Below are 26979 nucleotides of genomic sequence, written 5' to 3'. Positions count from 1 at the left end.
CCTTGTTGGTGTGAGCCGTGCTGATGATTGCCTACTTTTGCGTCCTTCCCCGTGCGCAAAGAACAGCAACTAGTCTCGGCTATACTTTACTGAAAATGATCACCGAGCTATCTGTTGAGCGAAAACTTAAGTCTGCTCACTCGGGGCCATAGGAGGGGATCCCGTCCACTCTCTGTGAAGTTCAGTTGTACAAAACTACAAGTACCTTTTGTTAACCGTCTATCTGGTCTTTATCTCCCTCTCTCACACACTCAGACAAGAGAAGACGATGCTGTCAATCTTGGCAATCAATGCGCGCAGCCATGTCGCAAGTATTCAAAGCATTTCCCGTCGTGCAACATCAGAAAGTGAGTGGCCAGGGCATTGATCTGAGGAAGGCAAAGAGGCAGGACTCCCCCTCCTCCTCCCAGACAAGAGATACGGGAGAGAGAGAGAGAGAGAGAGAGAGCGAGAGAGAGAGAGAGAGAGAGAGGTGGCGAAATAAAAGTGGAGACAGGGAGGATGGCTGTTAGCCTACTGCCCGCTTTTAGTAAGTTTAATAAGCTTACTTAAATTAACACCACTTACAAGCTACACAACAACTGAAAAGTTAAGGGCGACCTTTCCACCCCAGAGTTTTCTTCAGTGACACTTTTCTTTTCATTTGTCTCGTTAGGAAACGAGTAATTCAGCGACCCCTCCCACTTCAGTCAAAGTTTATTATAATTATTTCTATTGTTTCTTAAGAAGAATATGCGGTCATCTGTGAGTATAGGTGACGAGATCAGGTGAGCGATAGGCTGTTTTATTTGTATTTTTTTTTTACTTAAGTTTTGTGATACAACAGCATGTATTTGTGTGAATTACATCACCGTTTAAAATATAGCAGCATTAGATTCGGTGTTCTTTATGGTTTGTCACGGTGTCCTATACGCCTAGTTTTCATTTTCACACCATCCAGAAGGCTGCAGCTTCTTCTTCCTCTTCAGATTATTTCTAATTTAATTGACTGAGTCTCACATTATGCATTTTTGATTTTTTTTTGTGTAGATTTTAAAAAATATTATTTATTTATTTCATCATACGCGCATTTCTTGCCAGTCAATTAAGTACATGCAAGTATTGTCACGATATATACTTACTGGAACATAAGTGAATTATTAAATATACGTTTATAAAAACGTGTCAAAAAACAAAAGACTTGTCGGTGACTGTCTTTCTGTTTAAATTTACACACTTATTTTAGAATTTTGATATACATGTATATATTATTTTGTAAATAATTTAAAACAAACACACACACAAATTTATATATTGACCAGTATAACTTTAGAAAATAATGGAAAATTGTTCCCAGCGTTACGTTTAAGTTTTACTTTCATAAACGACATTTTACTGTAGTTTTGGTGTATTTGTTGTTAAGTTTTAACACAGAAACTAAAAATAAAATAACCATTATGTACCATCAGTACGTTAACGCAGAGCTATTGATTAGCAGGTTAGACTGGATACAGCTGAAATACAAAACACCTCATTTTTTTAAAAACAGATTCAGCAAACGTAAGTTGACATCTGACATTACTCAAAAATCCAACTACTGGGACCTTACAGGCAGACCCTCACTTGCAATAACAGTAGATTTTACTGAGAGGAATTTATCTGTCACGAACAGAGCATATGTTTTAGATAATCAGCTGGGTTTGGATGAGGCCCACAGCTATCATTCAAAAAATGAATCTCGGTAGAAAAGTGCACATATTAAAAAATAAATTAAATTTAAAAAGAGGAGAGAGAGATCTGACAACGTTGTAGCTTTGAAAAACATCAGAAACATTTTGTCACCAGCAGAAAATACAAATAATAATAATAATCATAATAATATTAATAAAAGGTAGAAGTCCGTTGGTTAACATGCCATAAGTGTCACATAATAGAAATGAGAAAGTTACTTACAAAGACAGGAGACAGCAGGAGAAAATTCTGATTGTTAACTGCAGAATGACATGAGCTGAGCTGAAAGAAGGAGGGGAAGCAGAGGAAGAGAGAGAGAGAGTGACAGAGGAGAGAGAGAGAGGGAGAGGGAGGGAGAGAAAGAGAGAGAGAGAGAGAGAGAGAGAGAGAGAGAATACACAAGCACAACTTCGCGACAGATGCGAGTCCTGAGCGTCTCACTTTCCCTTTCTTGCTGTTCCAGGTGAAGCAAAACACACCAACACCACATCTACATCAAAGACCTTCAAAATGCTCCTGCGCGCGTTACAATGCACACACTGCATGCTTTTCTCCACTGAACTTCTACAACACTGATAGCCTGCAAGTTAAGTATTAACTTTTTTTTCCCGGCAGTGTGCGAAATGTCAAAGTTTACATTTAGCTACGAATAAATACAGAAAGACTTACCTTTAACACTGAAACTTTTCTACTGTCGCACTTTTAACCTGAGCCCCTCTTCTAAAGCTATAACGATTTGATGCACATCACCAAATTTAATAAAAAAAAAAAAAAATCATACAGAGTAAAAAGCTTTGCACCATAAAATTGCATATGATCCTATAACAGTCTGACACCGTGTTTTTCCGGATGCATACATGATGATTCTGTGTTGTTCCTGCTGTTAGTGTACCTTCTTTAACGAGCGGAGTTTTTTCTTTCACCGCTTGCACTTGAACGTGTGTTGGATGTGTCTCATGTGCCACCTTTTGGTCACTGTGTGAAGCTCACCTGCAAGGAAAAAAAATCTCTATAAAGAGAGACAATCAGTGCATTTAGGGAAAACACCTTTATTTTATTTATTGATCTTTGTTTTTAAAGTTGGACGATCAATTTTTATTTGGTTAACATTGACCAAACGGCAATAAGGAGTGCAATGGCATTACCACCAGTTTCCATTGTTGCTGCTTCAAAAGTGACAGTGTGAGTAGGGTTAAAAGAAGAAAAAAAAGGGTGCAAAACAATATGAGTCATTACATTTGTTTAACGTGTATTTATTTCCAGACTTTGCTCTGTTCAGTGACAGATGATTGTGCAGCTGAACAGGTGCCCGCAAGTGCCAGATAGTTCTCTAAATACAAATATAGGCTATTTTTACAGAGGTGACTGTAATGGCTTCCTCTTTATAGCTCAGATGGTAGTGCGCGAAGCCTGTGTGAAGAGCAAAAGACAGTCCAACTTGTTGGGGGGTAAGGCAGACACATTTGCATACCCTGTGAGTCTTTGATGCATCTTGAAATTCAAGTCTAGCCCATAAATATTTGAAAAGGAGAATGCATGAAAATCAACATTTTTGTTACATTAAATTAACATGTGTTCTTCTCCTGTTCTGCATGGTTAATTAGAGAACACCATTGAGTCAGTGAGTGAGGATTGGGGGGGGGGGGGGGGGGGGGGCTGCTTTGATTACACTGCAACCAGAGGAGGTTTCAAAGGTGTGCAGCTGATTCATGCTTAGGAATACAGTCATTAGTATCTCAATGAGCAGCCATAATTATCTAAATTCCAAAAGAAGATTTTAAAAGTTCTACTTTAAACCATTTACTTTTCATTCTACAGCAGTTTAGGTGTCTGTCTCTGGACATGGGATCTCCTTTGACACATACAAGTTTGTTTTAACCCCATATTTATGAGCAACAATTTATGAGCAACAAGACAATAAGTGCTTGTTGCAGTTATACGTAGATACACAGCAATTTTAAGCATTTGTTGATGTCCAGTTTAATATCTACACCCATGACCGGTGTATAAATGGGTAATATTTGCTTGATAATGTAGTATATAGCCCTATTTTTAATTTAAAAAAAATCTAAACAGTGCTACCTTCATATAATCCTAATCCATCTTACATTTGGAAATGTGCAGGCAGAAATGTGCAGACACGCCTTTGCTTTTCATTTTTAATGCACTTTGCAAGTAGTTGTGCATGCAGGTTTGGTGGTCTAGGTAAAAAGTAAATGCTGGTAGTTCTGCTCAGCTGTTACTTCCATGACACTGGGCGCAGTAAGTGACTCCAAAATGTTGCAATAAATACAGTTTATTAAGTTTCTTTTCTAGCTATTAATACAGTTTATATTTTGTGTTCTATAAAAAGTGTAAATGTATGAGAAACTGTAAAGAGATCTTCAGTGACTAAGACCCTTACCTACCATTGGTTAGATGATCAGTTAAAAACGCAGACAAGGTTCAGCTGTAAGTGATCAGTGTCCGCGCAACCAACATAGCTTACTGAATGCCAGATATAGCAATTAACTCAAACACTATTTGCATACATGCAAATGATCTATCCCAACCGGACTTGCAACGTGGGATGCGCTGTTCTCATTAGTTGACCTAAATCTCTTACTTGTAACTCTGGATTTCATCAAAGTTTAGTCAGGATCTAATATTTCCTTTCAAGTTAACAGCGAACCCCTGATAAATTATGTTGAAATAAGGAGTGCAACATGCCAGTTCTAATGATGTAGTGATGAGCGACATCATCACGCTGCCTGTGCCAACAACGCTACAAATGTGCACATACAACAAATATAAACTCATGTATGATGGTCAGTGATGTGCGGTACTGTATATTTAAAGTTCTTCTGAACACGTTACCTGCACTGTCTTATTTGAGGTACAGTCAGAAATCCTGTTATGCGAGCGAGTATAACACAGATTACTCAGAAGAATTTAATTTTTCCACAGCTATTATATCTTTCAGTAAAACACATTTTTCAAGCTGCAAAGTAAATGTCCTCACATTTTAATGCTGATAGATTTTTTTAAAAATTTTAAATAGTGATATGTCATGATCTTTTTGTTACGTAGCTCTGAAGATCCAAGATGCACAGCATTCTCACTGAATGCAGTAAATTTCACTTATTTAAGTGTGTATGTGTACATGGAGCTGCTAGACTAAAGACGAGGCCCAGGGGCATTTGGTTCATTTGCAAAGTAATTGCTTTTATGTACAAAAACCTAATTCACTGTAGGTATTGTTAAAGCTTTCCGTTTAGGGAAACATGAAATTAATTCATTGTTTAGCGTAATATAGCACCTTTTCAACATTCACTTAATGATTCATGTTGGAGGAATTGTGTTCTCTATAATAGGCCAATAAAGAAATGACTCAATACGTAATAAATATTTGTACCTCCCTGATGATCCCATCGTTTTAAAAAAACATTAAAAAACTAACAAAGTGGCTTCAACATAAAACAATTCAAAAATAGGAATTGTTTTTCTTTTTGGGGAAAGCTGGGCCAATGCGGTGCAGCATGAATGTTATTCAGCTTTCCCTCTATTCTTTTTATAGCGTGCACACACGTTGGGAAGAATATTCAGTGATTCCTAGCTCTTCAATTATTCAACAAATTCCATTTCTTACATATTAAAAAATGTACCGTATGTGGAACTTGAAAATGATAAAACAGCATAAAATACTATTTTGAAATCAAAGCACCTATTGCATGGGCTTTCTTGGTTTTGTATTTGTACAATTGGACTACAATCCGGATCCCCACAGTGTGCAAAGGAGGCACCAGCTGGGTTTTCCACTGTAGCCTAATTCTTATTCACTGTAACAATAATATTTATGTGATTGAAATAGGTATCGCTGGGAATCGCAGGCGGATTTCTCCTTTCTTCTTCATGTCACAGGGAAACTATGAATATGTTACAAATGCATTGTGCGCTGTAGTGAAGAACAGACCTGAGAACAAGGTCAGACTGCTCAGCGTGGTGTCAAGAGGCTCTCTCTCTTTCAAGCAAAGGCCATAAAGAAAAAAGCAACTAAAAGTCAAAGCCTTAACCTAATCAATGTCATCTGAAGAGCACTGTAAACACTTGCGCGAGGCTCTTTTATGCTTGGATTTTAAGTGAGACATTTTATTTTCTTGTATAAAAGCTACTCTCTAGCAAACATTTCTGTCAGGACGCTGAGCAGCGGTTTTTCTTCTTGTGGAAAAAAAAAAATCACTTCTGAAGCCAGTAAGTATTTAGTAAAGGATTAATGCGGGAGGCCTTGATTGCGTTTAACAGAACAGGACCCAATTAGCATAATAGGCCCTCTTTTATTCTCTTTGAAGTCCAGAGCATAGAATAACAAATGTATATGAACCGCCAGCCAAACGTCAATACATGGAAATGCCACAATCCTCGGTGGAGGGTCTTGGGTGAATTTTTTGCAAGAGGAGGGGAAAACATCCCATCTTATTGCAAAATAAGCAGAACAGTGGATGTGATTGGTCTTCTAGCCACCAGGGCCAGCGTGCTCTGTGGGGCCCTGATCCTGGAGGATCAAGATGGAAGCAGAAAGGATGTAGCTGCTGGAGGTGTGGAGTGGGTAGGCGGGGGGGGGGGGGGGGTGCATCCCCTCTCTCTCAGGTGTTTTTAAAGCACACTATGATGCGGATGAGTAAAAGTAATTACTCTCCAATTAAAGATAAAGATGTCACTTGGGAGGGAGCTGCAACACAAAGGCTCACCATGCAGAGGAGGGCGAGGGCAAAGTGTGCGCATCACATCCTACGCAGCGGCTGCAGCGGGACGAGTCATGATAAATGTAACGTAATGTATTTGTGCTGGAAACTGCAGTATTTGGTAATAACGGCGCAGTTGAGCTTTCCATTTAAAAACATATTCTCTGCATTATTTTTCCTTTTGAATCTGAAGTTCAACACATGCATTTCTCAGAGGTTTCTTTTACAATTGCAATGGAGACGTAGTTCATGATTTAAAGATATGAATTCTGTACTTCAGAATCCAGAGTTATTAGTATCCACCTTCTTGGTTGAAAATACACGGAATTAAAAATGCCCTTTTGAGATGGAAAAAGCTTTGAACTTAAGAAACATTTCAAGAAGCCTCTCTCTTTCTTTTTTTGTATTGGAAGTTCACCTCCTTTGAGCATGCCATAGTTTGGTTCCCTTTTCAAATAATAGAATAAAGTTTAATAGGTCACGGCAATCAATGTGAAGGTTCAAAGAGAATCTTGGAGCGATGCAGATATATTTTGTAATTTCCCTTTGTACATGATTTGAATAAAGATACAGTCAATAAACGGCATCAGTGAAATCAAATAAAGACCAAAGGCTTCTGTAGGTTAAAAGTTAAAGTCACAAAATGTGTTCGGTTCCTGCCGTTTGAGGTTCTCAAACGGGGGGAGAATAAACTGTCCATCACTGCAAGAACCTTTTTTAAGGTAACTCTTTCACATGTCAAAGGTAAAATCGGGTCTGCCAAACTAGTTGTGGAGGAATACCAACATCCCACAGGAAACATCAGCTAAAACAACTTTAGTGTCTTCGGAGATGCTCTCTTCTCTTTCTCTCTCTCTCGTATAGTGTGGCAGCTACTGTACTTTACAGCCATATTACAGCTTTGCCCCTGGTATTTCTGCAGTGGGCTGATTTGTTTGGGTGAACACACCACTGAGTTTTGATATTTGGTGTAACATCAAAAGGCGATGCCAGCTGTGCCACAAAGACCTGCGCCACTAATGCAGCAAGGGAAATGTTTCATAAGTCGTTTGCACTCATAAGCTCCAGATAATGTTGCGAGAAAAAAAGGATCGGGACACTGATGCACTTTCTCGTACTCAGCGGGAGTCTGCTCGAAAGCGCTGAAATGCTCTGTTTGGATTCAGGACACTGAATTCTGCACTAACCTACTGCGCTATTCTCCGCAGAGGCACAATCGAACATCACAGGGGCCCACTGTGTCAGGGTGCCTTAGCGTACTCTAGCAGACATTTGGGTATTTGTTATGTCTGGAGAAGTCGAGCGAAAACCGCGATAGAGTTTTAAAGTTCCCTTGAAAAAAACAAAAGAATTTTACATTTTTTGTATGCAGTCTGAAGCTTGAGGCCATTGTACGTGGTGCTCGACTTATTCGAGCCAACCTCGCAGAAATAAAATCAATGAAATGAACACATGTGCGACAAAGCAAATGTTGTGTTAATAACTTTAATATTCACATTTTTTTTATAAACTTTCATTGCTCGACCTTCTCAAGTCACACAAAAAATATGTTCGAGGTTATTTTCATCCCGATGTAAGCAAAAATAAAATTTATTTTGGCAAGCCTAAAGGAGACTGGCAGTGCTACAAGTACATACATATGAGATTTCAAGTGGTTTGGTTTAAGAATATTATCTGAGTGTTGACAAAAATACTATCATCGTGACGCATTTAGTACCTTCTCACTCTTCACATACCATTTGAGTTTTCCAGTTGCGATCACACTGCAAGAAGCAATTCAGTCATGTCTTGAAAATATGATACAGTGCACAGTTAAAAGTGCGATAACTTGTAGAAAATGTCATTTTACTATTATGAGATTAACATTTTTTTTTGACATTTCCATATTTGATAAGCACAGCCGCACCCACAGCGAAGTCCTCAGGTTTTCTATAGAAAGTTGCTTTCAGCAGTTTTGAAACACCTCAGTTAGTTGTTGCTGCATACATCTCAGAGAGCAAGTTCAAGGCGTCGCTACCGTTTTTCTGTTGCTGCATATAAAAATGTCCCGTATCAAACAAAAATCCTCTTTGCTTTGAAAACCCAGTGGATTGTTGTCAGTGTGAAATAGCACCTCAGTGTCCAGAAATTGCTTGAGCTGGGAAGTGATGAGAGAGAGGAAAAAGTAAGCACAAGGAAAGTAAATATCATAAACACAATAAAAACAAAAAAACTACAAAATTGGATAAAGTAACAGCGTGTTTCAGTTTTTTATGTTGGGGTGGGGTTACTTAACATTCCCTTCTTAAAAAGTAGCTTTGTAAAGATATAACATACCTGCACATTATTAAAGGGCAGTTAGAGACAGAGATAATAACAGGGCCTTCACCGCGGTGCATGCATAACTTCATGCTGCCCAACATGCAGATTAAAACTAACATGCAAAATGTTACATGCGAGGGGTTTTTGTGAAGAAACAAGTGCCGTGCATGTAATATTCTTAACTTTCACAACCCGACTGCGCATTAAAGCTCACCTCTGAAAGCAAACCCAGAATATAAAGAAAGCATGCAGCGACATGAGTAGATAGTATCTCACATCCACATTGTGCAGTTCTGAAAAGAAACTATTCCATGCTTTCAGAGCCACATGAATGCTGCATTGCTCTGCAAGTTAAAGTTCATATACGTGTTTGTTATTGCGAGTGTTCGTTTACTGTTTTGGGATCTGATTATTTTATGTGTGTCTATTTGTCAAAAGATGGCTGATATGGTTAGTACAGGAAAAATAACTTTAAACAGGAAATAGCATTAAAATATCTGTGGCATCAAGTACTGGGTGATGGACAGAAGTCTTGTTTTTGTTTTTAATAAAGCAGTGAAATGACACGAGCTTTATTTGTGCATTTACAGTAACAACAGTGATATGTAGATTTTCTTCTGCCAGGCTACAGATGGGGAGCTAATTGGTGCTGAGGAATGCAGCTGTGCTGACTGCTGAACTGTCAAGGTGCTAAATCAAAAGGTGTCTCTTTTGTTAATTATACACAATGCTACAAACAGTCGTGTTCGTTTGAGCCCTTTCTTTGCACAGCCATCCATAAATATTTTGGCAGTGGTACAAAAAATAATTTACACACAATTATCACAGTGGGATGAGCAGACTGCCTGCAGATGTTTGTTTTGATTATAATGGGAGCAGAGGCAGGGCTTCCCTAACCTAGAGGAGATGTGTTTCCGACAATCACGACGGCGCGGTGAGCATGCGGCGAGGTGCGAAGCACGCAAGAACACCTTGTTTTGGGGGAATTAGCAAGAAGCATTAGCACCGCAAAGCGTGCACTTAGGCCTTACTTCATGTTTCTGACTAGACAAATGTGTAGTGAATTCCGTTGTTCAGAGGAGAAGGAGGCGCCAGAGAAACAGGAGGAAGAGGAGGAGGTGGAGGAGGGGGTGGGGGAGGAGGTGTTAGGACGTTAACCTGTGGAGGAACTATGGAGAGAGGGCAAGAGGGGGGGAAAAAGAGAGAAGGAACATTTGTTGTTAGAAGCCAAAAGAGTGAAATAGTTTTATATTCATGTTTTCCTGAAAAGAAATATAAGCATGAAACTTTTTAACTGTACTTACAGTTTCTATGTTGTGCATCTATTACACTCGGGATGGGAAATATGGATTAGTCCAATAACACTGCTTATGGTTTTGTATTATATTGGTCTTCTTAAATGTTAAAAAGATTTTTCGATAAAATTGGATCAGTTTTGGGGAAAATTTTAGTAATTTCAAACAGCACTTAAACAAATGAATAGTGCATTTTTTTTAACAATAGTGAATACATGCATGTATATATATATATATATATATATATATATATATATACATATACATATTACCCAACTTCAATAGCAATGAAGTATACTAAAGAAATCTGAAAATGTAGATGTAAATGCAAATGTAAAAAAACGTCATAACCTGATTAGGACTGGTTAATATTCATTTTTAATTAATCTGCTTATATACAAAAAAAACAAGAGGCACTGAACAAGAAGATAATTTTGTAGCTCATTAATCATTTCCCTGTACAAAATTACAGATCCAATGAATAAAAAGAATTTTAAAAAATCCAACAATGAAAACACCTTTGCAATAAATACCACACGTGATATTGCAGTGATGGATATTCCTGCTTTTATGCTGGAGTTACTGATGTCTCTCATGCATAATACTATGGAAAAGACTCTTCTTTTAATTCAAGGATTTGAAAGTGCACCAACATACCTCACTTTAACACCAAAGGAAGAGAAAGTCATTGATTCAGTCTCCACTGACAAGATGCCACCAGTTATATTCTCTGGCATTTCTCTATGCTGGAAATAATGTTATAATTGTTGACTTTGCTTCACTATGCATATTAAACTTCCTCACACGCTGACAGCTTGAGTCTTACCGTGTGTGACAGATATGTATGTGTGTGCATAGGTGTGTGTGTGCGTGCGAGGCAGGCAGACTGACAATCTGCTGCAGCTACAGTGAAAATTAACTCGCCTGTCTGCTGTAGAGTATGAAAGAGATGAGATGTGGGCGCAGTGTCTTTTATGCAGGTTCAGAGCTACGTTCAAAGCGGCAGCAACAGTATGCAGATGTGGAGTAGAGTTTGACTGGGTCATTGATCAGATCACAAAATGGTCTCATCAAGCGATTCCTCCCCAGCCTAAAAGATCCTACATGGATTGCAATTAGAGACTATCTTAGATCCTAGTAAGGAATAACGTTCACTTATTAGGAAATGAACAGCCTTATTGCTTGACTCTGCACCTTACGCCCCTCCTCATCAATCCAGGATTCTTGAAAGACTGCTTCCCTCTCTCTTTATCCCTTCTTCAACAAAAATATGTCAATATGATCCCAGAAGGAATTCCACTCAAGCCGTCAGCTTGAGTGGAATTATTATTTTTTTCAGCACTTTTTTTTTTGCAATGATTTTTCACACTCACGGTTCAAATAGGCAGATAATGGTTTCAAATTAGGTGAGAGACCAACCTGCAACCAGTTTGCTCTTGAGCGAAGCCTCTGAGGCGAGAGCGTAAGACATGGTGATAATCCGCTCCTGTTCCTGCAGAGCTGAGTCGAGCGCCACTGGCACCTCTTCTGGCTTCTCCGCAGACACCGCTGGTGCTAGGTTTTGCACACTGTAAAAGAAAAGAATGAAAACAACAAATGAACAAAAGTCTCACACACCATAGAAATGTGGAAGGACCCTAGAGGGAGGTCAGAAAGAAGCCTGAGATATACCAAACTGTCCAAAAGTCTTGGCCACCCCTCATTTCTTTATATTTTGCTAGGAATATGAGCAATAGGTGCTGTGACCTAATCAAACATGATTTTATGAATGAAGGCTTTCAAAGCTCCTGCTTGGATGTCGGTTGACTTTTGTCCCATTCTCTAGATCACTGCTTCAGTAAAGCTGAAGCTCTGTGGAGGCCAATCCATGACTGATGATGCCATCAGTCATCAATCATGCTTTTACTTTTACAGTGTGTTTGGGATCACTGTCATGGTCAAAAATAAAGAAATTACAAATCAGATGCTTTCCAGATGGTAGTACATGGTGAATCAAAATCTGATGGTTCTTTTCTGATTGACATTTCCATCTAATTGAATAAAATCCTCACCAACACTGGCTGAAATACAGCTTCACATCATGACAGAGCCTCCACTGTGTTTTACACACACTCCCTTTTGTAAATCTCAAAGTTTGTACCTTGCATATGGTGGAGTAGGATGTGAAACAAAAATTTCAGATTTGAATCAATCTCCCTATAATACCTGTTGTTTCTGGGTTTCAGTCCAGTTCTTGTGTAACTTGGCATACCTCAGTCTTTTCTTCCTCTTTCCCTTCCTTAGGAATGACTTCCTGATGGATTGAAAGGACATATGCATCTATCCTGTGTCAGGTATTTGATGGATTTTTTTCTCTTTTTCTTAACGGTATGACTTTCAGATACTGTTATTCTGCTGTAGATAGCTTTTTAGGTCTGCCAATGTTTCTTAAATGTTTGGAGAACACTCTGTGCAACATGCATGATATGCATACCTTGGCTAATAATTCTTTGGGAATTACCTTGTTGGTGCAAGAATACTTTTTTATGACACTCAGACTGTGTTATCTGTGGCATTTTTGCAGATTCTATTAAATAAATGAGAATAAATTAGGCTGCTAGTAACAAAGCACCTAAAGATACAATTTAAAAATGTGTCTTCCAAAGTTATGTGTAGAAGCAAAACTGAATAATACCTTGAGTTAGGTTGCTTTAAAAAAATATTTGATTCATATACATCAGTGTTAAATGGCCTAACAAACAAAAAACACATCCTTTTACAAATGGTGAGGTACAAAGACTTCACTGAAAATGAGTAAAAACGCAGCCAGTCTGCAAAGAAAAACTTTGAAAGAAAGGCTGTTTGTTGCTCAAGATCCTTAAAAAAATTACAAGAAAGCCTGAATCCTAGGGTCCAAAATATGAAGAAATTAGGGGTGACTCAGTGCTTTTTTTTTTTACAGTCCTATAGTCCAGAATCTTCAGGGCCTTGAAACTGATTGCATTTGCTTGACTACTTGTATGGAAACACTGCTCTCCTAAAACATCAGAGTTGAGTAACACGCCAATGTAACTTCAGGGTTTATTTAGTTACACTTCATCTACCTGGACTTTGCCAAGATGTTTTTGATGCGCTCCACCTTACGATGACGCTCCTCCACTTCTTGAGGACTGAGTGGCTCCTCAGGCTCCGAGTCCACGTAGCGCTCTGGAATCGACACTTTCTGAGGTTTGGACAGCTAGAACACAGATGCAGTGTGTGAATTAAGATGTTTGCCACTTTATTGTGATCTCTACTGTGAGGTCAAAAATGATATATGAGTTCACTACGCAAGTTGAAGATTTGTAATCCTGAAAATGATCAAATACGGTAAGCATAGGACAAACTGTAATAAAATATGGAGACTAAATATGCAGAGATGTGCCCTGAAGTATCTTTAAAATGCTATTTTCATTTTAGTACAGGGAGAAAGTTTCAGCTTTACACAATGATGTTTATCTGTCACATACTAATGCATACTTTATACCGCCAGCATCCAGCCTATAGCTAATTTCTTCAATTACTTTCTGACACTTTTCACATAATTTCAGCAGCAAGTTCGTCAGCCAGTCTAATCAGGCTGCCTCAGGACAGCATTGTGTAGGAAATAATTAATTATGTGCCACGTTTGCTGGTGTTTATCTGTTGCTCATTTTAACATATTCTTTAAACATGATTAAGCCTTTCAGTATATGCCTTTTAGTGATTCATCAAAATATCAGTGGAACATCAGTATCGACCAGTATTGACTTCTACCAGCCAATCAGCAAAAAAAGACGAGTGACATTTATTGATTGGAAATCTGTTGTGTCCCATTTGATACAGTTAGGTATTTTTAAAATCAAGTTTATTTTATTTTCCTCAAAAATGGGAGAGAAATACCAAGAAAAAGTAAACAAACAGAAAAAAAAATGTCATCTGAGAATTTAAAGATCAGCAGCACAATCCACGAAATCCAATCCATGAGAATATTAAAAAAAAGCTTGGTTGTGGCGCCTCCCATCATTTTAAATATTGCTTCTGTAAATATTTCTTTTTATTCACTTTCAGTATTCATTTTATAAAAGAAAAACTCCTTTTTGGGGTGAGTAGCCTCCTCTTTAACGTTTAGTGCACTGTTTTCCCCCTTTCATGTTATTCCTATGTTGACATTTTTCCTAGTCAGCTGTATTTCTTATTTTTAAAAAATGAAAAAAAAAAAATACCTCTTTGTTAAGGTCCAGGTCATAGTCCAGAGGTTCCAGGTCAACCTCATGGGTGGGAGGGGGGGTTGTGGCCGTGGAGCGGAAGGTCAGCCATTCATCCGAATGCGAGCGGGGTCTCTCTTTGTGCTCGGGAGGTCTTTCCTCCCCCTGGACACTCCTAACTCCCTGAGCCTCCTCCCCCTGAACTGCCCTCTCGAGTAACTGCAGGTCAAACTCCTGCTCTCTCTTCCACTGGACAACGCACACAGGAAAAATGTAGACTGTGAAACAAAGGACAGGGTGCTGCCACCAAGTTTTCTTGACTAAAAGAAAAAGTGAAACTTCTTTCACTTGCCTTCGTGGTTATATTCATGGCACACATGCTCGTCCTATTCCTAACATGATATTAAAGATTGCAGAGGGTTTTTACGTGCAATGTACAATGTCCAAATGTGTATGTGTATGTGTGTGTGTGTGTACAAGTGTGAAAAGGTAAAAAAAAAGAGGGCACATGCATAAATGAGTATGCATGCTGATATGAAAGATCTCAGAACACAGCATGCTAGAACTCTACAAGTGTGACAAGAACACAGCACTTCACTCAAACTGATGACAAATTCAACAAACATAAGAAAGTTATACATGTTTACAGAAAAAAATGCAATAAATTAAAAAAAAACATGCCAATGACTTCTTTAGAAAATATTTTTTATTTTTTGCAGTCACATTTGTAAGTGAAGTATTCCTCTAGCCAACAGTAATTAGCAGATAAAACACTGAGCACATGATGCAATCACCTAACTCACTGTATGCTGTGATATGTAATGTGCTATTAGTATCAGTACATCAGCATTGCCCAGGAAAAGTGTTAAATGGGACAAGAGTTGGTCCAATTCATAAAACATCTGATTTCAGTTTTATCTTAATTTCAATTTAAAACAAACAAACAAAAAAAAATCAGGTGAGAAAATGGTGCGATGACATTGACAAGAGTGGGCTTAAGAATGTAATGCTCAGTGTACGTAAATGTTTTGGTCAGTGGAATATAAGAAGGCACTTTCCTTCGCTCTGCCTCACACACACACACACGCACACATGCAGACACACATATATGGACAGCAATAGCATGGACTTGGGCTTGAGGAACAGCTGGCTTTAATATCTACACGAGGAGAGACAAGACAGCTGCTATGTGACAACACAAAACACTTCAACGGGTTAGAAATCAATGTGGTAGTATAGTGTAAGTGTAGTGAAAGAAAAATGAACAGGTCAGTGAGGAAGGGTGAGAAATGATGGATAAAGCAAAGTTAGAATCCATAGCAGAGAAAAGGGAGAAATACAGTGACTGAGGTCATTAATATGTTATATGTTTTATAGCCAAGATCTCATCTTGTAAAGATTTTGAAGAAAAAAAAAAAACATCACTATTTAATGTAAATGTTATTATCTGCACCTCATAATAAACACTCAAACAGTTATATATGTGTGCTGAAACGTATCTACTTATCTGTATAGGTCTTTTTTACCGAAAGGCATTTAGGACAAGCACACCAGAAAGGCACTTAGAGACCACATTCTCCTCCTAAGTCATAATATTTTTTTTCTTAAAGGGATCCAAGTCTGCAACTCAAGTCAATGGGTTCTTTAGGCCAAATGACTTTGGCGAAAAAGACCTACTGAAGCCTGAAAACAACACGTGCTGAATAAGCACAGATAGAGCCACACAGTGAAATGCCATACCGCACTAACTTAATAGTTTAATATAAACTTGGTAACAAGAGAAGCAGAGACAAGACCCACTGCACTCAACACAGGCATGCATTACTGCTGTAGACCGCCACTCTCAGTTTGGTTGTCATCGTGCGTGAGAGTGTGACGTGTGATGCTGCTCTAGTAACATACTGATCCCAAGTCTGCTGAAAGTGGGCGTGAGGATGACGTGCGTGACGACGAAGCGGCGTGGCGGTCTCCGTGACTCAGGGTGCGTTTGCGCTGGCGGACGAGGGCCTTCTGGTGCCTCTTCATCCTCTCCAGCTGCTCATCAGCGCTCATCTTCCCCCTCTGCTGCTGCTGCGCCGGGTCCACAGCGTACAGACGCTCCAAGGCACTTTTTGGTCTCTCCTGAGACGAGTGGGAAGAGAGAAAGATGATAACAAGAGCAAACACGTGGCAGACTTTAGACTGGTGGAAATATGACTAAAATAGCATTTGTTAATTATACAGTGCTGTTAAATTGCTTTTAAAATGCTTGATTAAGTCTTATTAATATTATAAATGAATATAATCTGGGGTTGGAGTGACATGTTCACTCTGTTGTTACCCCCACCTTTATGCCAACTGCTGACGTTGCTCTTCGCAGGGTAACGTATGAGGAGATGCTCGAAGACTGATTTAACCTAAGTGAAGATCCGCCCATTCCTGAGGGGAAGACAAGAGATATTACAAGTCTGTTCTCGTCTTCACAATATTCTAAAGCATTTTGGCGGGATGAACTGACTGTTATCTATGTACCTCTGCTCGGTAATGTCTTGTAACCTCCGTCATGCCCAGGTGTTACAACACTAATGTGACTGGAGCCATCACCAGCTCCCATGAGTTCTGGATCACTCAGGAAAGGCCTGAGTTCCACCTGACATATACGAGTGGATTTAGATTAGAAACAACATGACATTAAAAATGCAAACACAGCAATACACACAAGCTCTGCATACCTTGCCATCCCCGTTTGTGTACTGCCCAGTCTCTCGGTCCCTTTTACGTTCATCTGACTGACGTTTGAGGCCACGTACAGAGGTGTGTCTGATGACTGTTGTCTCCCGGGGCAAGGGAGGCACAGCGGGGGGATGCTCATCGGGACTGTAGAGCTGAGGTAGAGGAGGTCTGGGAGGCACATCTTCCTCATTCTGCGCACAGAATAAATGTGAACTACTGAAAACAACTGAAGAAAGACTCTAGCCCTGCAAGGACCCCGAATACCAAGATGAAGAGTTCCTGAACAAGTAACTCTATAGACTGTAGAGCCTGATGACAGTGGCTATGAGATTTGAGGTTATTTAGATTAAGAAATGAAGATAATAATTTTCCAAAATGTTTAAACTTTGAAATACACATTAATTATTTTTCTGCACTTAATAATCCATCAATTTTCTTAACTGCTTATCCAGCTAGTGTCACTGAAGCTTATTCCAGCTAAGATTAGGTGAGGGAGGCAGTACACCTTGGACTCAGGGAACAGATTCAAAAAAATTAACCTAACCTAGAATTTTTTTTCGACTGTGGAAGGAAACCAGGGAAAACTGACAAATCCCCAGACTTCATGCCTAAACCATAATACAAAGTTTGCATTTGGTTACAATTTGGTAAGCAGCAATTTTCAAAATTGTTATATGATTGCAATATAAGCACGTGGCAATTTTTCTTTAAGATTTCAGTAACACTACAGACAACACCTGTGATGTTATGCACAGTTTGGATAACTATAATTAGATTAAATATAACAGTTTTTTAACAGTTTTGGAAATTTTGTCACAAATGTAATATATCTTAGTTTGTCTTGTAATGTTGATTGAATGGGGCTCAGTGTTACTTTTATACATTTGTCTTGCACAATTTAAAAAGCAAATTGAGAAAATTACGTCTTAGCTTATCTTACAATAAATTATCAAAAAACACCAAACACTGAGGTTACAGCCCCAACTGCATTTTTCTTGTTCCATTCCAGCTGGGTGTACTTGAATTGAATTGAAAGCCTTTATTGTCATTATACATAGTATAACGAGATTAAAACAGCTCTATAAAAGTGAACTGAATCTTCTTAATTCACTCAGTTTGTTTTATGCAAAGATGCATGAGCACCAGCAAAAATGTTTACTTACATTTATTACTTGGCTAATTAGTGGCCGAATAAGGTAAATATTCACTTTTTTTCTTGTTGCATTTTGCACTTTTGGACATTATTTCACATTTCTCTATTTCCTGACTCTTCATTCAGTTCATTGATCAACAGGGGTAAATAGACTCATTTTAAGGAAAGTGGTAATGGGTTGTTGCAAACTGCAAAATGCACTTGTGTGTATTTAACCAACCAAAGCTGAACACACAATTGCAGAGAGCACATGATTAAACAAACCAACACAAACCAGCTTAAGTTTACTCACTCACCCACTTAGGCCCACTGATGACAGCTGTAGAATGGTGTAATGGCTGCTGGCTGAGACTAGAGGAAAGGGTGGGGGTGTGGCTACTGGGACTGAGGTGGGGGCTGTGCTGCTGCTGCTGCTGCTGGGACAATCTCATCTCCATAGCAGACGCGCTCCCAGACACAGAAGGCACTGATGACACTGACACCGAAGGCACAAATTTCCTCTCTGGGGAATATGATGCGCATGATCACATGACAATAATACACACATGCTGTAAAGAAAGCACTTTTAGTTTCCTATGGGAAACGTTCAAGGGATTGGTAACAAAAATATGACTGCAGGCTTTAATGAGAAGATACAGTCGCAGGTCCACAGCGATTTGCTTTGTAGACATGGAACTTATAGCGCTTGTCTCACCTGGGTTGGTAACAGAGGAGATGGTGACTTTGTAGTTGGCTTTACTGTTGCTGAGACCTGCGATAACATCCTCAATCCTCCAAAGCTCCTTTCTGATCTGGACCTTCTCTTGCTGCTCACATAGAAACACAGAACCACACACACACACAGACGCATACAGACACATTTTCATATTTTACAGATTTTAATTAGAATCCAACACATGATCCTCTGAACCAGTTCTTTGCTTTGTCTGAGTATATGACATCAGCGGTATTTAGCTCATTCCCATTCAAAGCGAGCGACTGCTTGCGGGAGTTAATGGAGATCACTGAGCCACAGACCTGAGAAAGATCACAGCGGCTCATCTGTCCCTGTAGGGCCGACTTCAGCCAGTCCACGTCTCTCTCAAGCCGGCTGTACTCATTCCATGCATTTTCCATCTCCTAAAGAACAAAACATATCACGCTCTGTGTTGCCAAAAAACAGTGTTCACACACTGCACTTAGCTTGTGAATAAAAAGCTGTTTTAGTGGCGCGTATGTGAGCTGCAGTTAAGACCAGGTGTGTTAAGTGATTTTTATGATTTATCACTTCTTTTTTTTTTAAATTGCAGTGTACACTGACAGACTACAACCAATGCCTGGAAATGTCTTTAAGCCAAAGACACATTTGTTTGCTTTCATGTAATCTTGCGGTTTATTTGTGAATGTTCTTTTGAAACTTGTAATTTTTATTTCAACACTAAATATTTTGAATATCAGTGAACTTTTTGACCATATTTTTTTTTTTCTGAGTGGCTGAGAAATCTACTCATTTCTTTGTAGCCGTAGGTTTGTCCCTAAGCACTCATTTTGATAGTGACAGTCATCCTGAAACATTGTGCCAGTTGCAGAAACCATAAAAAAGGAACAACTAAAAATAGAAGCGAACATCTTGTTTTCAACCAATAAAACATTTCTTTAGTAGCATGAGCTTACTGTAAGAGCCTGAGTAGTTTGATCCCTTACCTGCCAAAACATCAGTGTCAAATGTCAAAACAAGGTTTTTCAAAAAACTGTACTAGCCAAAAACTCATTTTTATCTCAAAAATGGTGTACAGGGTTTCCTTAAACAATGAGAGGAAATAACTAGTAGAGAACAAAAGAAGAAGAAGTGGTAGGGCAAAAAAGACCTATCTATAGCAGATGAATAATATCTGAAAGTCGTGCTCTTAAGAAAATAATCTAGAAAACAAATCAAAGACCCGACACAGGACATGAAACATACATCTGGTCCTCCTGCTGTACCATCTCCTGTTCACTGAAGCCTGAAATGGTCTCACTGGAAGGCTTGTCCATTTGTTTTGCATGGCAATGATGCCAAACACACTGCGAGTGTAGCAAAAGCATACACAAAAGAATACTACCAGTCATGGATTGGTCTCCCCAGAGCCCAGAAATCAACATTACTGAAGGACTGTGGGATCATCTGAACACGGAACGGAACAAAAGGGAGCCAACAGCCAAAGAAGAGCTTTGACCTTTGACCTATGTCCTTCAAGAAGAAAGATATCGTTCCTAAGAGAGTTCAGACTGTGTTGAACAGTGGTCATACCAAATATTGACTTTCAAAATTTTTAAAATTGTGCAAACTCTATATTTCCACATATGTACATGTTTGCACATGCTTCAATAAATCAGTGGACCTATTTCCCATTTTCATAGCAGAATATGAAGAAATGAGAGGTGGATGAAAAAGTCTGAGCCAGTTTCACTGAAGAAAGAGGCTGTAGTTTTTGTCATAAGCACAATGGACTTGCGAATTTCGGACTTCCTGGCTCTTACTGTGGATACTTGAGATATTTCAGCCCTGATATGGACCACGTCCTCTTGTAGTAATTTCTGCTGATAGGCAATTTTCTCAGCATGAGCTGGCTGATCTCTGTAGTCCTCCATCTGCTGGTGGGAAACATCCAGCACAGATTCTAACTTGTCCTACACCAGGGGACGAAAACATTGCCATAAACACGTAAGCCTTCATAGACCACACAAGAATACAAACAAATATATACAACTCAAACCTTGTCCTCTTTCAGAGTGCGTATCCGGGCCTCTAGCTCCTGTAGAATCTTGTCTTGTTCACACAGTCGACTTAATTTCACCTAAAAGAAAACATATTGAAACAGTGAGAATGGAGGAAAACTCAGCTCTTCCTATCGCTTCTGATAATACGGCAGAGTGTAGACAGAAAATAGCAGGAAATAAAGAGATAAAACAGTGCCTGAGATTTTTAGATACGGCTTCTGTTTGCAACACTGTTAAACTCTTCCATTCTTGCCTTTGTTCAACTCTATTTCACAATGCACCCAGATAAGACAAATTGATCGTCTCAGTCTGTCAATACGGCTCATCTGTGTAAAAAGCTCAAAGGAATTCCTCTCATCGCTGCAGTGCCAGATATCAAAAGGCTCTATACTATCTAGTTTGGGGGTGAGATCTGGTAATACCCATTATGAGTAATCATAATCAAGAATCCATATTTTCAATTCACTTTTGGAGAAAGCCGTGTTTACTGAGAGTGACAGATTTGTTTTCCCAGAAATGGGTTATGTGTTTATGAAAACAACATAAGACTGCCTAGTTCACAGTCTTTCTCAAACAGTGTTTTTTCTTCTTCTCAGATCTATTTATCATTCTGTTCAATTAATAATTAAGCTGTTTTTATTTCGCTGCCACATATTGTTGTTTTTAATTGCATGAAATATTCATTGTTCCGACAAATTTACTGGCAATTTCTTATAAATTGTTAAAGTGGAACAATGCTAATGATGAAAAGCCAGGACATCCATCTTATTTACCTCTATTCAGCAGAAAACAAAGAATGAGGAAAGCAGAATCTGGGAAATCAAACTGAAAAATTTAACAGCTCAACATCTAAAACTCCCATTACATGTATTTTTCCCTTTAAATTGCAGGGAGGAAAATAAAAGCTGTGGTCGATACTCTCAGGCCCTCACTGTGCTGCATGGATGGGTGTCCCCACAGTGTTGCAACGCAAATACGTTCCCTTCCCTCTACAGCCTCTGTTTACCACAACTTAAGAACACACACGCAGACAAACCACACTAAAACACACAGTAAAGTCAGACTAAAGTCAGCTGCTTCTCTGTTGTGGATTGTCAGAAGTCGGAAACAGAGATCTTAGAGGGGAAAAACAGAGAAGGATAAACAGGGTGCTTATCTGACTGTTTTTGTAAATCCTGAGAACAGAATGATTTACTTACATCAGCATCACTTTCTGCTATTTTCACAGGCCTTGATGGTCTTTCTTTCTTTAAACTGTCACGTCCAGTAACCTAAAGTTGAAAGAACGACAAAATAAAAAACTGATACATATTTCTAGTTTACAGATAATGGGACTGATACACAAGTTAAGCCGAGTTTATTAAGGAGTAAAATAAAAGAAAAAATAACTGATACAAAATTGAAAAAAAAAAAACTTATTATAGCTTCGTTCAAACATTTATGCAGATAGAGTTTCTACATCTTTGTGTTTGGAAAAACCCTAAAGCTCTTACGCTGCTATTTACAGGATGCTTATTACTGTAAGTTAACAACCAACTCCTTAATATTACCAGTATGGGAGAAAAAAGTTTTTTTCAGATTTTGTTTTTTACATCCATGGTTTTGAATGGGAACGTTTTTAAGTGGAGACCTAACAAAGGCGTTGATTATTAAAATGCTCCTCAGCCTCCCTGGGAAAGTCTATGCCAGAGTGCTGGAAAGGACCCTCGGATACAGGAGGAACAATGCGGTTTTTGCCCAATTGTTTATAACATTTGGATAAAAAATCAGTTGTAGCCAGTGATGTGGACATCATCAGATGATCGGTTAGGGGTTCACTGAAGCACCCTTTGGTTTCTGCTTTCCATCCATTCACTTCCACCTATCTAGCAGGGGTGCTGAAACCTCTTCCTAGCCAAGTGATGGATTTGAACCCAGCAACGTCTTGCAGTGAGGCAACCGTGCTAACCACCATGCTGCCATCTGCATTTTGACACTCTTCAGAATTCATCCCGCTACTTCCATCACTACCAGGCCATTACACTGCCTCCACCATTTTTGGCACATCATGTGGTTTACTGTCCAGCGGTTTATTCTGCAGAACTGTGCAGGCTCCTTTTCTTGTGTGTAACCAGTAAACTTCTATATTTACATTCATGAAGGCATCTCTTAAACCACCTTGTCGAGAGTGTTTTTTGCTTGACTAGATGTTGGAAACGTGTCTTCCAAACCTTTTTGTGTTACTGAGGTGGGCAGTTCATTTTTTATTTTTAAGGATGTACCAGATCATAGATTTGGAAACTATTTTCAGTTTTTTCTTTGTGATAGATTTAGTTTTCTTTTTCAGTGACATGATGGCCTCCTTTACCTGCAATAACAACTTATCTGGACCTCATATTGAAAGTACCAGTGAACCGCAGCCAAGTCCAAGTTCAACACAGAATCAGCTCCTGATATTTTGTCTGCTTAATTTGTACTGAGATAATGAGTGAACAGGCCTGATGTCACCAAGTATTAAAAACAATGCTTAGGTTTAGAATTATTTTAGTGTGTGAAAATGGGGAAACATGCATAAAATGCATGTAATTCTTGAAAGTCTGCATTTCAGTGACATCTATATGGTTTAATTTAAAGTCCATCGTAGCAACAAAATTACTAAAAAAAAAACAAAAACAAAAACAACTGTCATTTTCCAGAAACGTATAGACCTAACTAGCTCCACTATAGTTGTGATATTTTTCTCTGCTGATATCAGGCTAATAGTACAGGGTATCTAGCGACTGCCGGTCTTTGCATCGCACCCGGAGGTTCGCAAGATAATGACGCAGAGATTTGACAGCCACTTCTCTATCAGAGTCAGTAATTTACAGAGATCAAAGGTTGATTATTCATATATCGCCCACATTAGGGTCACCACACGTTGAACAGCAGTATGGACCAGTGCAAATAGGAGACTCAGTTAAAGGGACATTCCACTTATTTTACATGTCATGGTCAATTAGCAGTCTTGTGGGGGTATTGCAAAGTCTGTGAGAAAAAGTTTTATTATGTATTCTGTGGTTGTAGAGAGATCGTCATGAAGTCTGGGAAAATTATTACAGTGATCACCAGCATATTTTTTTCTTGGCTTTGGAAACTTTGAGTTTTTAAAAGAAAGTCTCAGTTTCATTCTTGGGGCACTGAGTTTAAAAGGCGTGGGTGCTTACGAGTTAGGACCAACTATGAAAAAATCAACTCAAAATAAACAAGTTTTGACTATGTTTTTTGCAGTCTATCCCTTTGCCAGCTCTAATTAAGTGCATTACCAAGTATCTGTAGGAGTTTTTGAAGACCATGGCAAACTTACACCGCTGCACATTTTCATCCATTTCCACCAGTTACCACAATAAAACTATGACTCAGCCTATAATATAAAATCGTATTTACTTTGCTAATACATAAAATTTCCTAAAGAGCCTAATTAGACATCTGTTATGCTCTAACAAATAAAACAAAAACAAAAAGTCAAACAGACATTCAGTACTGTTAGTGGTGCTTATTAGCATGCAATTCAAAATCTCAGTGGTGAGTATCACACGATGGATGATCGGATGAAGGGATTCATGTGTAAAGATCCTGCATAATTTACTGGGATGCGTCACATTCCATTTAAAAAGCAGTACAATGGTCTATTTCACTTTGTATGCACACCATCCTCACATTCGAGCAAAACATGACATGGGCATTTCAAACACACTGATCTCTTTTTGATCTCTTTTGAACCCAGAAAGCGAAAAGTTATTTGCTGTACTGCGTATCACAAGATGACTTCCCTCAACTTACTTTGCTTTTTTCCTTTCTTTTTTTTACTGATGCAGAGCTGCATCAGTAAAACACTTCAAAACTTCAGCATCATTATTACTTTATACCAGTTTCACTTACCAGTTTCACTGGACAATTTTCAGGATTTATCAAAGCAAAACTGAAAAGTATCTTTTTCTTTATCCTTAAATTGATCATTTGTGTAATAAGAAGACAGTTTCGAGAAATGTTAATTCCATTGTAAAGGACAGAACTAGAACAGAGGACAGAAAGGAAAAGAGGGAAACAGGGAGGCAGATGTTGGAGGCAGCGACAGGAGAACAAGATTGTAGTCCAGAGAGGGGAGGTGGAGAAGAAGATGAAAGAGATAAAGTGCCATTTACATTGTTGGGGCCCACCTTCAGATCTAGATACTCCAGGTCCTTCTTCAGTTGTATGTAAGTATCATCAGCCTTTAAATGAGCAATGGAGAGATAAATCATTTGAAATGAAGCTGCAAAGGATAATGCGTGATCAGATGACACTTAGGGCCTTTATTTGGGATTTACTAGCAGAACTTTAATTAACTTGGTCTCAATTACAGTGCACTTCTACCTCTGTATTTTTATCTACAGTCAAGCTCTAATTAAGGAATCAAGTAATTGTTTTGATCTGGTTTAATGTCTCATGTATGACCTTATGCACAACTGAGGAACACAGACATGTGCATGACATGTGGTCAGACAGAGAGTTTATATTTCTCCATAAGCGTGGAGGATGGCCAGAGAATGGTCGGTTGCTAAAAACTGGGTGGAGTTGTCGCTGCTGCTCTTACAGCATTGTGCTTGCTTCCCAACTACACAGAAATGTTCTGATAATCAGACATTATTGTGGTTGTGCAAGGTTATACATCTATGAGACAACGCAAAGTGTAAAATACAGGCATGGGCCACAAGCAACATGCTCCAAACATGGCATATCCCTGTTTACTAACAGTCACACAAGGCTCCGAGTATCCATAATATATAACCGTTAATACAATACAAGTCATGTCAAAGTGGTTAAATGAACAAGACATCCAAGCAGAATTAGAAAACCTCACAGTCTGTAACGATGATAGGGTAGTAATGTATGGGAATGGCTGGGGAGCAGGGAACCACAATGCACTGGCAAAGGATGCACTGGGCTGCATTAGGGAAATATGAGGGTCCCTGACCTGCATGCTGGGGCCTAGAAGGCCGTTGTGCTGGTGGTGCTGCAGGTGAGCGAATGCATTGCTGGGACTATGTGCACCAGCCATCTTGGCCTGGTGCCTCCGAAGCTGAATGAGGAGCAGAGTCAGCTCCTCTGGCTGTAGCGTAGCCCGGGTTTAGGGGCCAGTGAAAGCACAGAGGGATGAGAGGAAATATTTCATAATCATCTGGGCAGTAAAGTGGCTGAGCTGCAGTAACTGTGGAGTGTGGCAGAGACACCAGTGTACTGCTGCCTCCAATAATGTAACACTTTATGTGAAAGGTACATGAATTGTCACCTATTCATAGAAAACCTGACACATTAATAGCATTAATTCATTTATGAAAAACTCTAAAGAACACATGTTAAACACCAGTACCTCATCCTCACTCTTATCTAACACTGTCCCTGCCCCCAAATATTCCAGATATTTTATACATTCATTTTTGTAATTTTCAGTATTGTGCAGAAGTCTTGAATCACACCTCATTTCTTTATATTTAATTTCCAAGAAGCCAGACTTTTTCAGTAGTATTGAACAATAGCTCTTCCAAAGCTTCTGTGGACATTTGCTTTTTTCACTCAGTTTTAGTCCAATCCTTGACCCTTTTTAGAGGAATGTTTTTATTGTTGTTGTTTGTTGAACCACATAACAACAACATCTGAATCATCTGAGCATAAAAAGAACCAAAGTCAGTGTTGTCTCTACACATAACAGCAAACTGTGTATGTTTATGTTCTGGATATAAGTAACTTTTCCCCCTATAGTTTCTTTATACAGTTATATTTTTACACGGTTTTACTTTAATTAATGAATTCATTGTTTTTCATGCATAAAGTCATGAATGAATTTATGATAATTCATGTACCCTTAACACAATGTGTCTTAATAATACCTGAAAATGTAAAACCTAGAGCTACACAACAAAGACTGTCATGTGAGGACGGCCTGCTGTGCTGTCTGAACAGAAATGCTATCAGGAACAAAAACACTGGAACAAATTCTACATGTGATAATGTCACAGACGGCCCCCATTAATTACGTTTCCAGTTCTTACCTGGATTCATTTTCCTAGACTATTATAACACTAATATTTAATATTATAAAAAGTCAATTTTTCATATTGATCCAAGTAAGTAATATTAATGTA

At 38.8% G+C, this 26979-nt stretch overlaps 2 protein-coding genes across 19 annotated transcripts in view; both read right to left on the bottom strand.

The window, feature by feature from the left end:
- Positions 1-2399, bottom strand: part of sox6 (SRY-box transcription factor 6) — a 126879-nt gene extending 124480 nt beyond the window's left edge. For 2 of the 11 annotated variants that reach the window (XM_085157902.1, XM_085157927.1), the window contains exon 1: positions 2-1086. The gene's annotated coding sequence lies outside the window, so the exon portion shown is untranslated. Of the gene's footprint in view, position 1; positions 1093-1932; positions 2252-2379 lie in introns of those variants that run through there. The other 9 variants (XM_085157881.1, XM_085157942.1, XM_085157918.1 and 6 more) reach the window with 9 other exon arrangements.
- A 3977-nt stretch (positions 2400-6376) lies between these two features.
- The window catches only part of plekha7b (pleckstrin homology domain containing, family A member 7b), a 78770-nt gene continuing 58167 nt past the window's right edge, over positions 6377-26979 (bottom strand). Inside the window, exons 13-29 of one of the 8 annotated variants that reach the window (XM_085157626.1) lie at positions 25812-25946; positions 25000-25068; positions 22036-22107; positions 20833-20913; positions 20597-20746; positions 19115-19216; positions 18792-18903; positions 18394-18599; positions 16944-17135; positions 16744-16861; positions 16559-16650; positions 16135-16353; positions 14251-14481; positions 13111-13244; positions 11447-11595; positions 9764-9901; positions 6377-8568 (exon numbers count right to left, since the gene is read on the bottom strand). In XM_085157626.1, coding sequence (XP_085013752.1) covers positions 9777-9901; positions 11447-11595; positions 13111-13244; positions 14251-14481; positions 16135-16353; positions 16559-16650; positions 16744-16861; positions 16944-17135; positions 18394-18599; positions 18792-18903; positions 19115-19216; positions 20597-20746; positions 20833-20913; positions 22036-22107; positions 25000-25068; positions 25812-25946 — 2187 coding nt within the window. In that variant the 3' untranslated portion in view covers positions 6377-8568; positions 9764-9776. Of the gene's footprint in view, positions 8569-9763; positions 9902-10384; positions 11128-11446; positions 11596-13110; positions 13245-14250; positions 14482-16134; positions 16354-16558; positions 16651-16743; positions 16862-16943; positions 17136-18393; positions 18600-18791; positions 18904-19114; positions 19217-20596; positions 20747-20832; positions 20914-22035; positions 22108-24999; positions 25069-25811; positions 25947-26979 lie in introns of those variants that run through there. The other 7 variants (XM_085157613.1, XM_085157619.1, XM_085157657.1 and 4 more) reach the window with 7 other exon arrangements.

The sequence above is a fragment of the Neolamprologus multifasciatus genome, chromosome 1 (assembly GCF_963576455.1).
Source record: "Neolamprologus multifasciatus chromosome 1, fNeoMul1.2, whole genome shotgun sequence".
Taxonomy (NCBI): Eukaryota; Metazoa; Chordata; class Actinopteri; order Cichliformes; family Cichlidae; genus Neolamprologus; species Neolamprologus multifasciatus.
The sequence above is the reverse complement of the archived record's forward strand: the minus strand, read 5'-3'. Positions and strand labels throughout refer to the sequence as shown.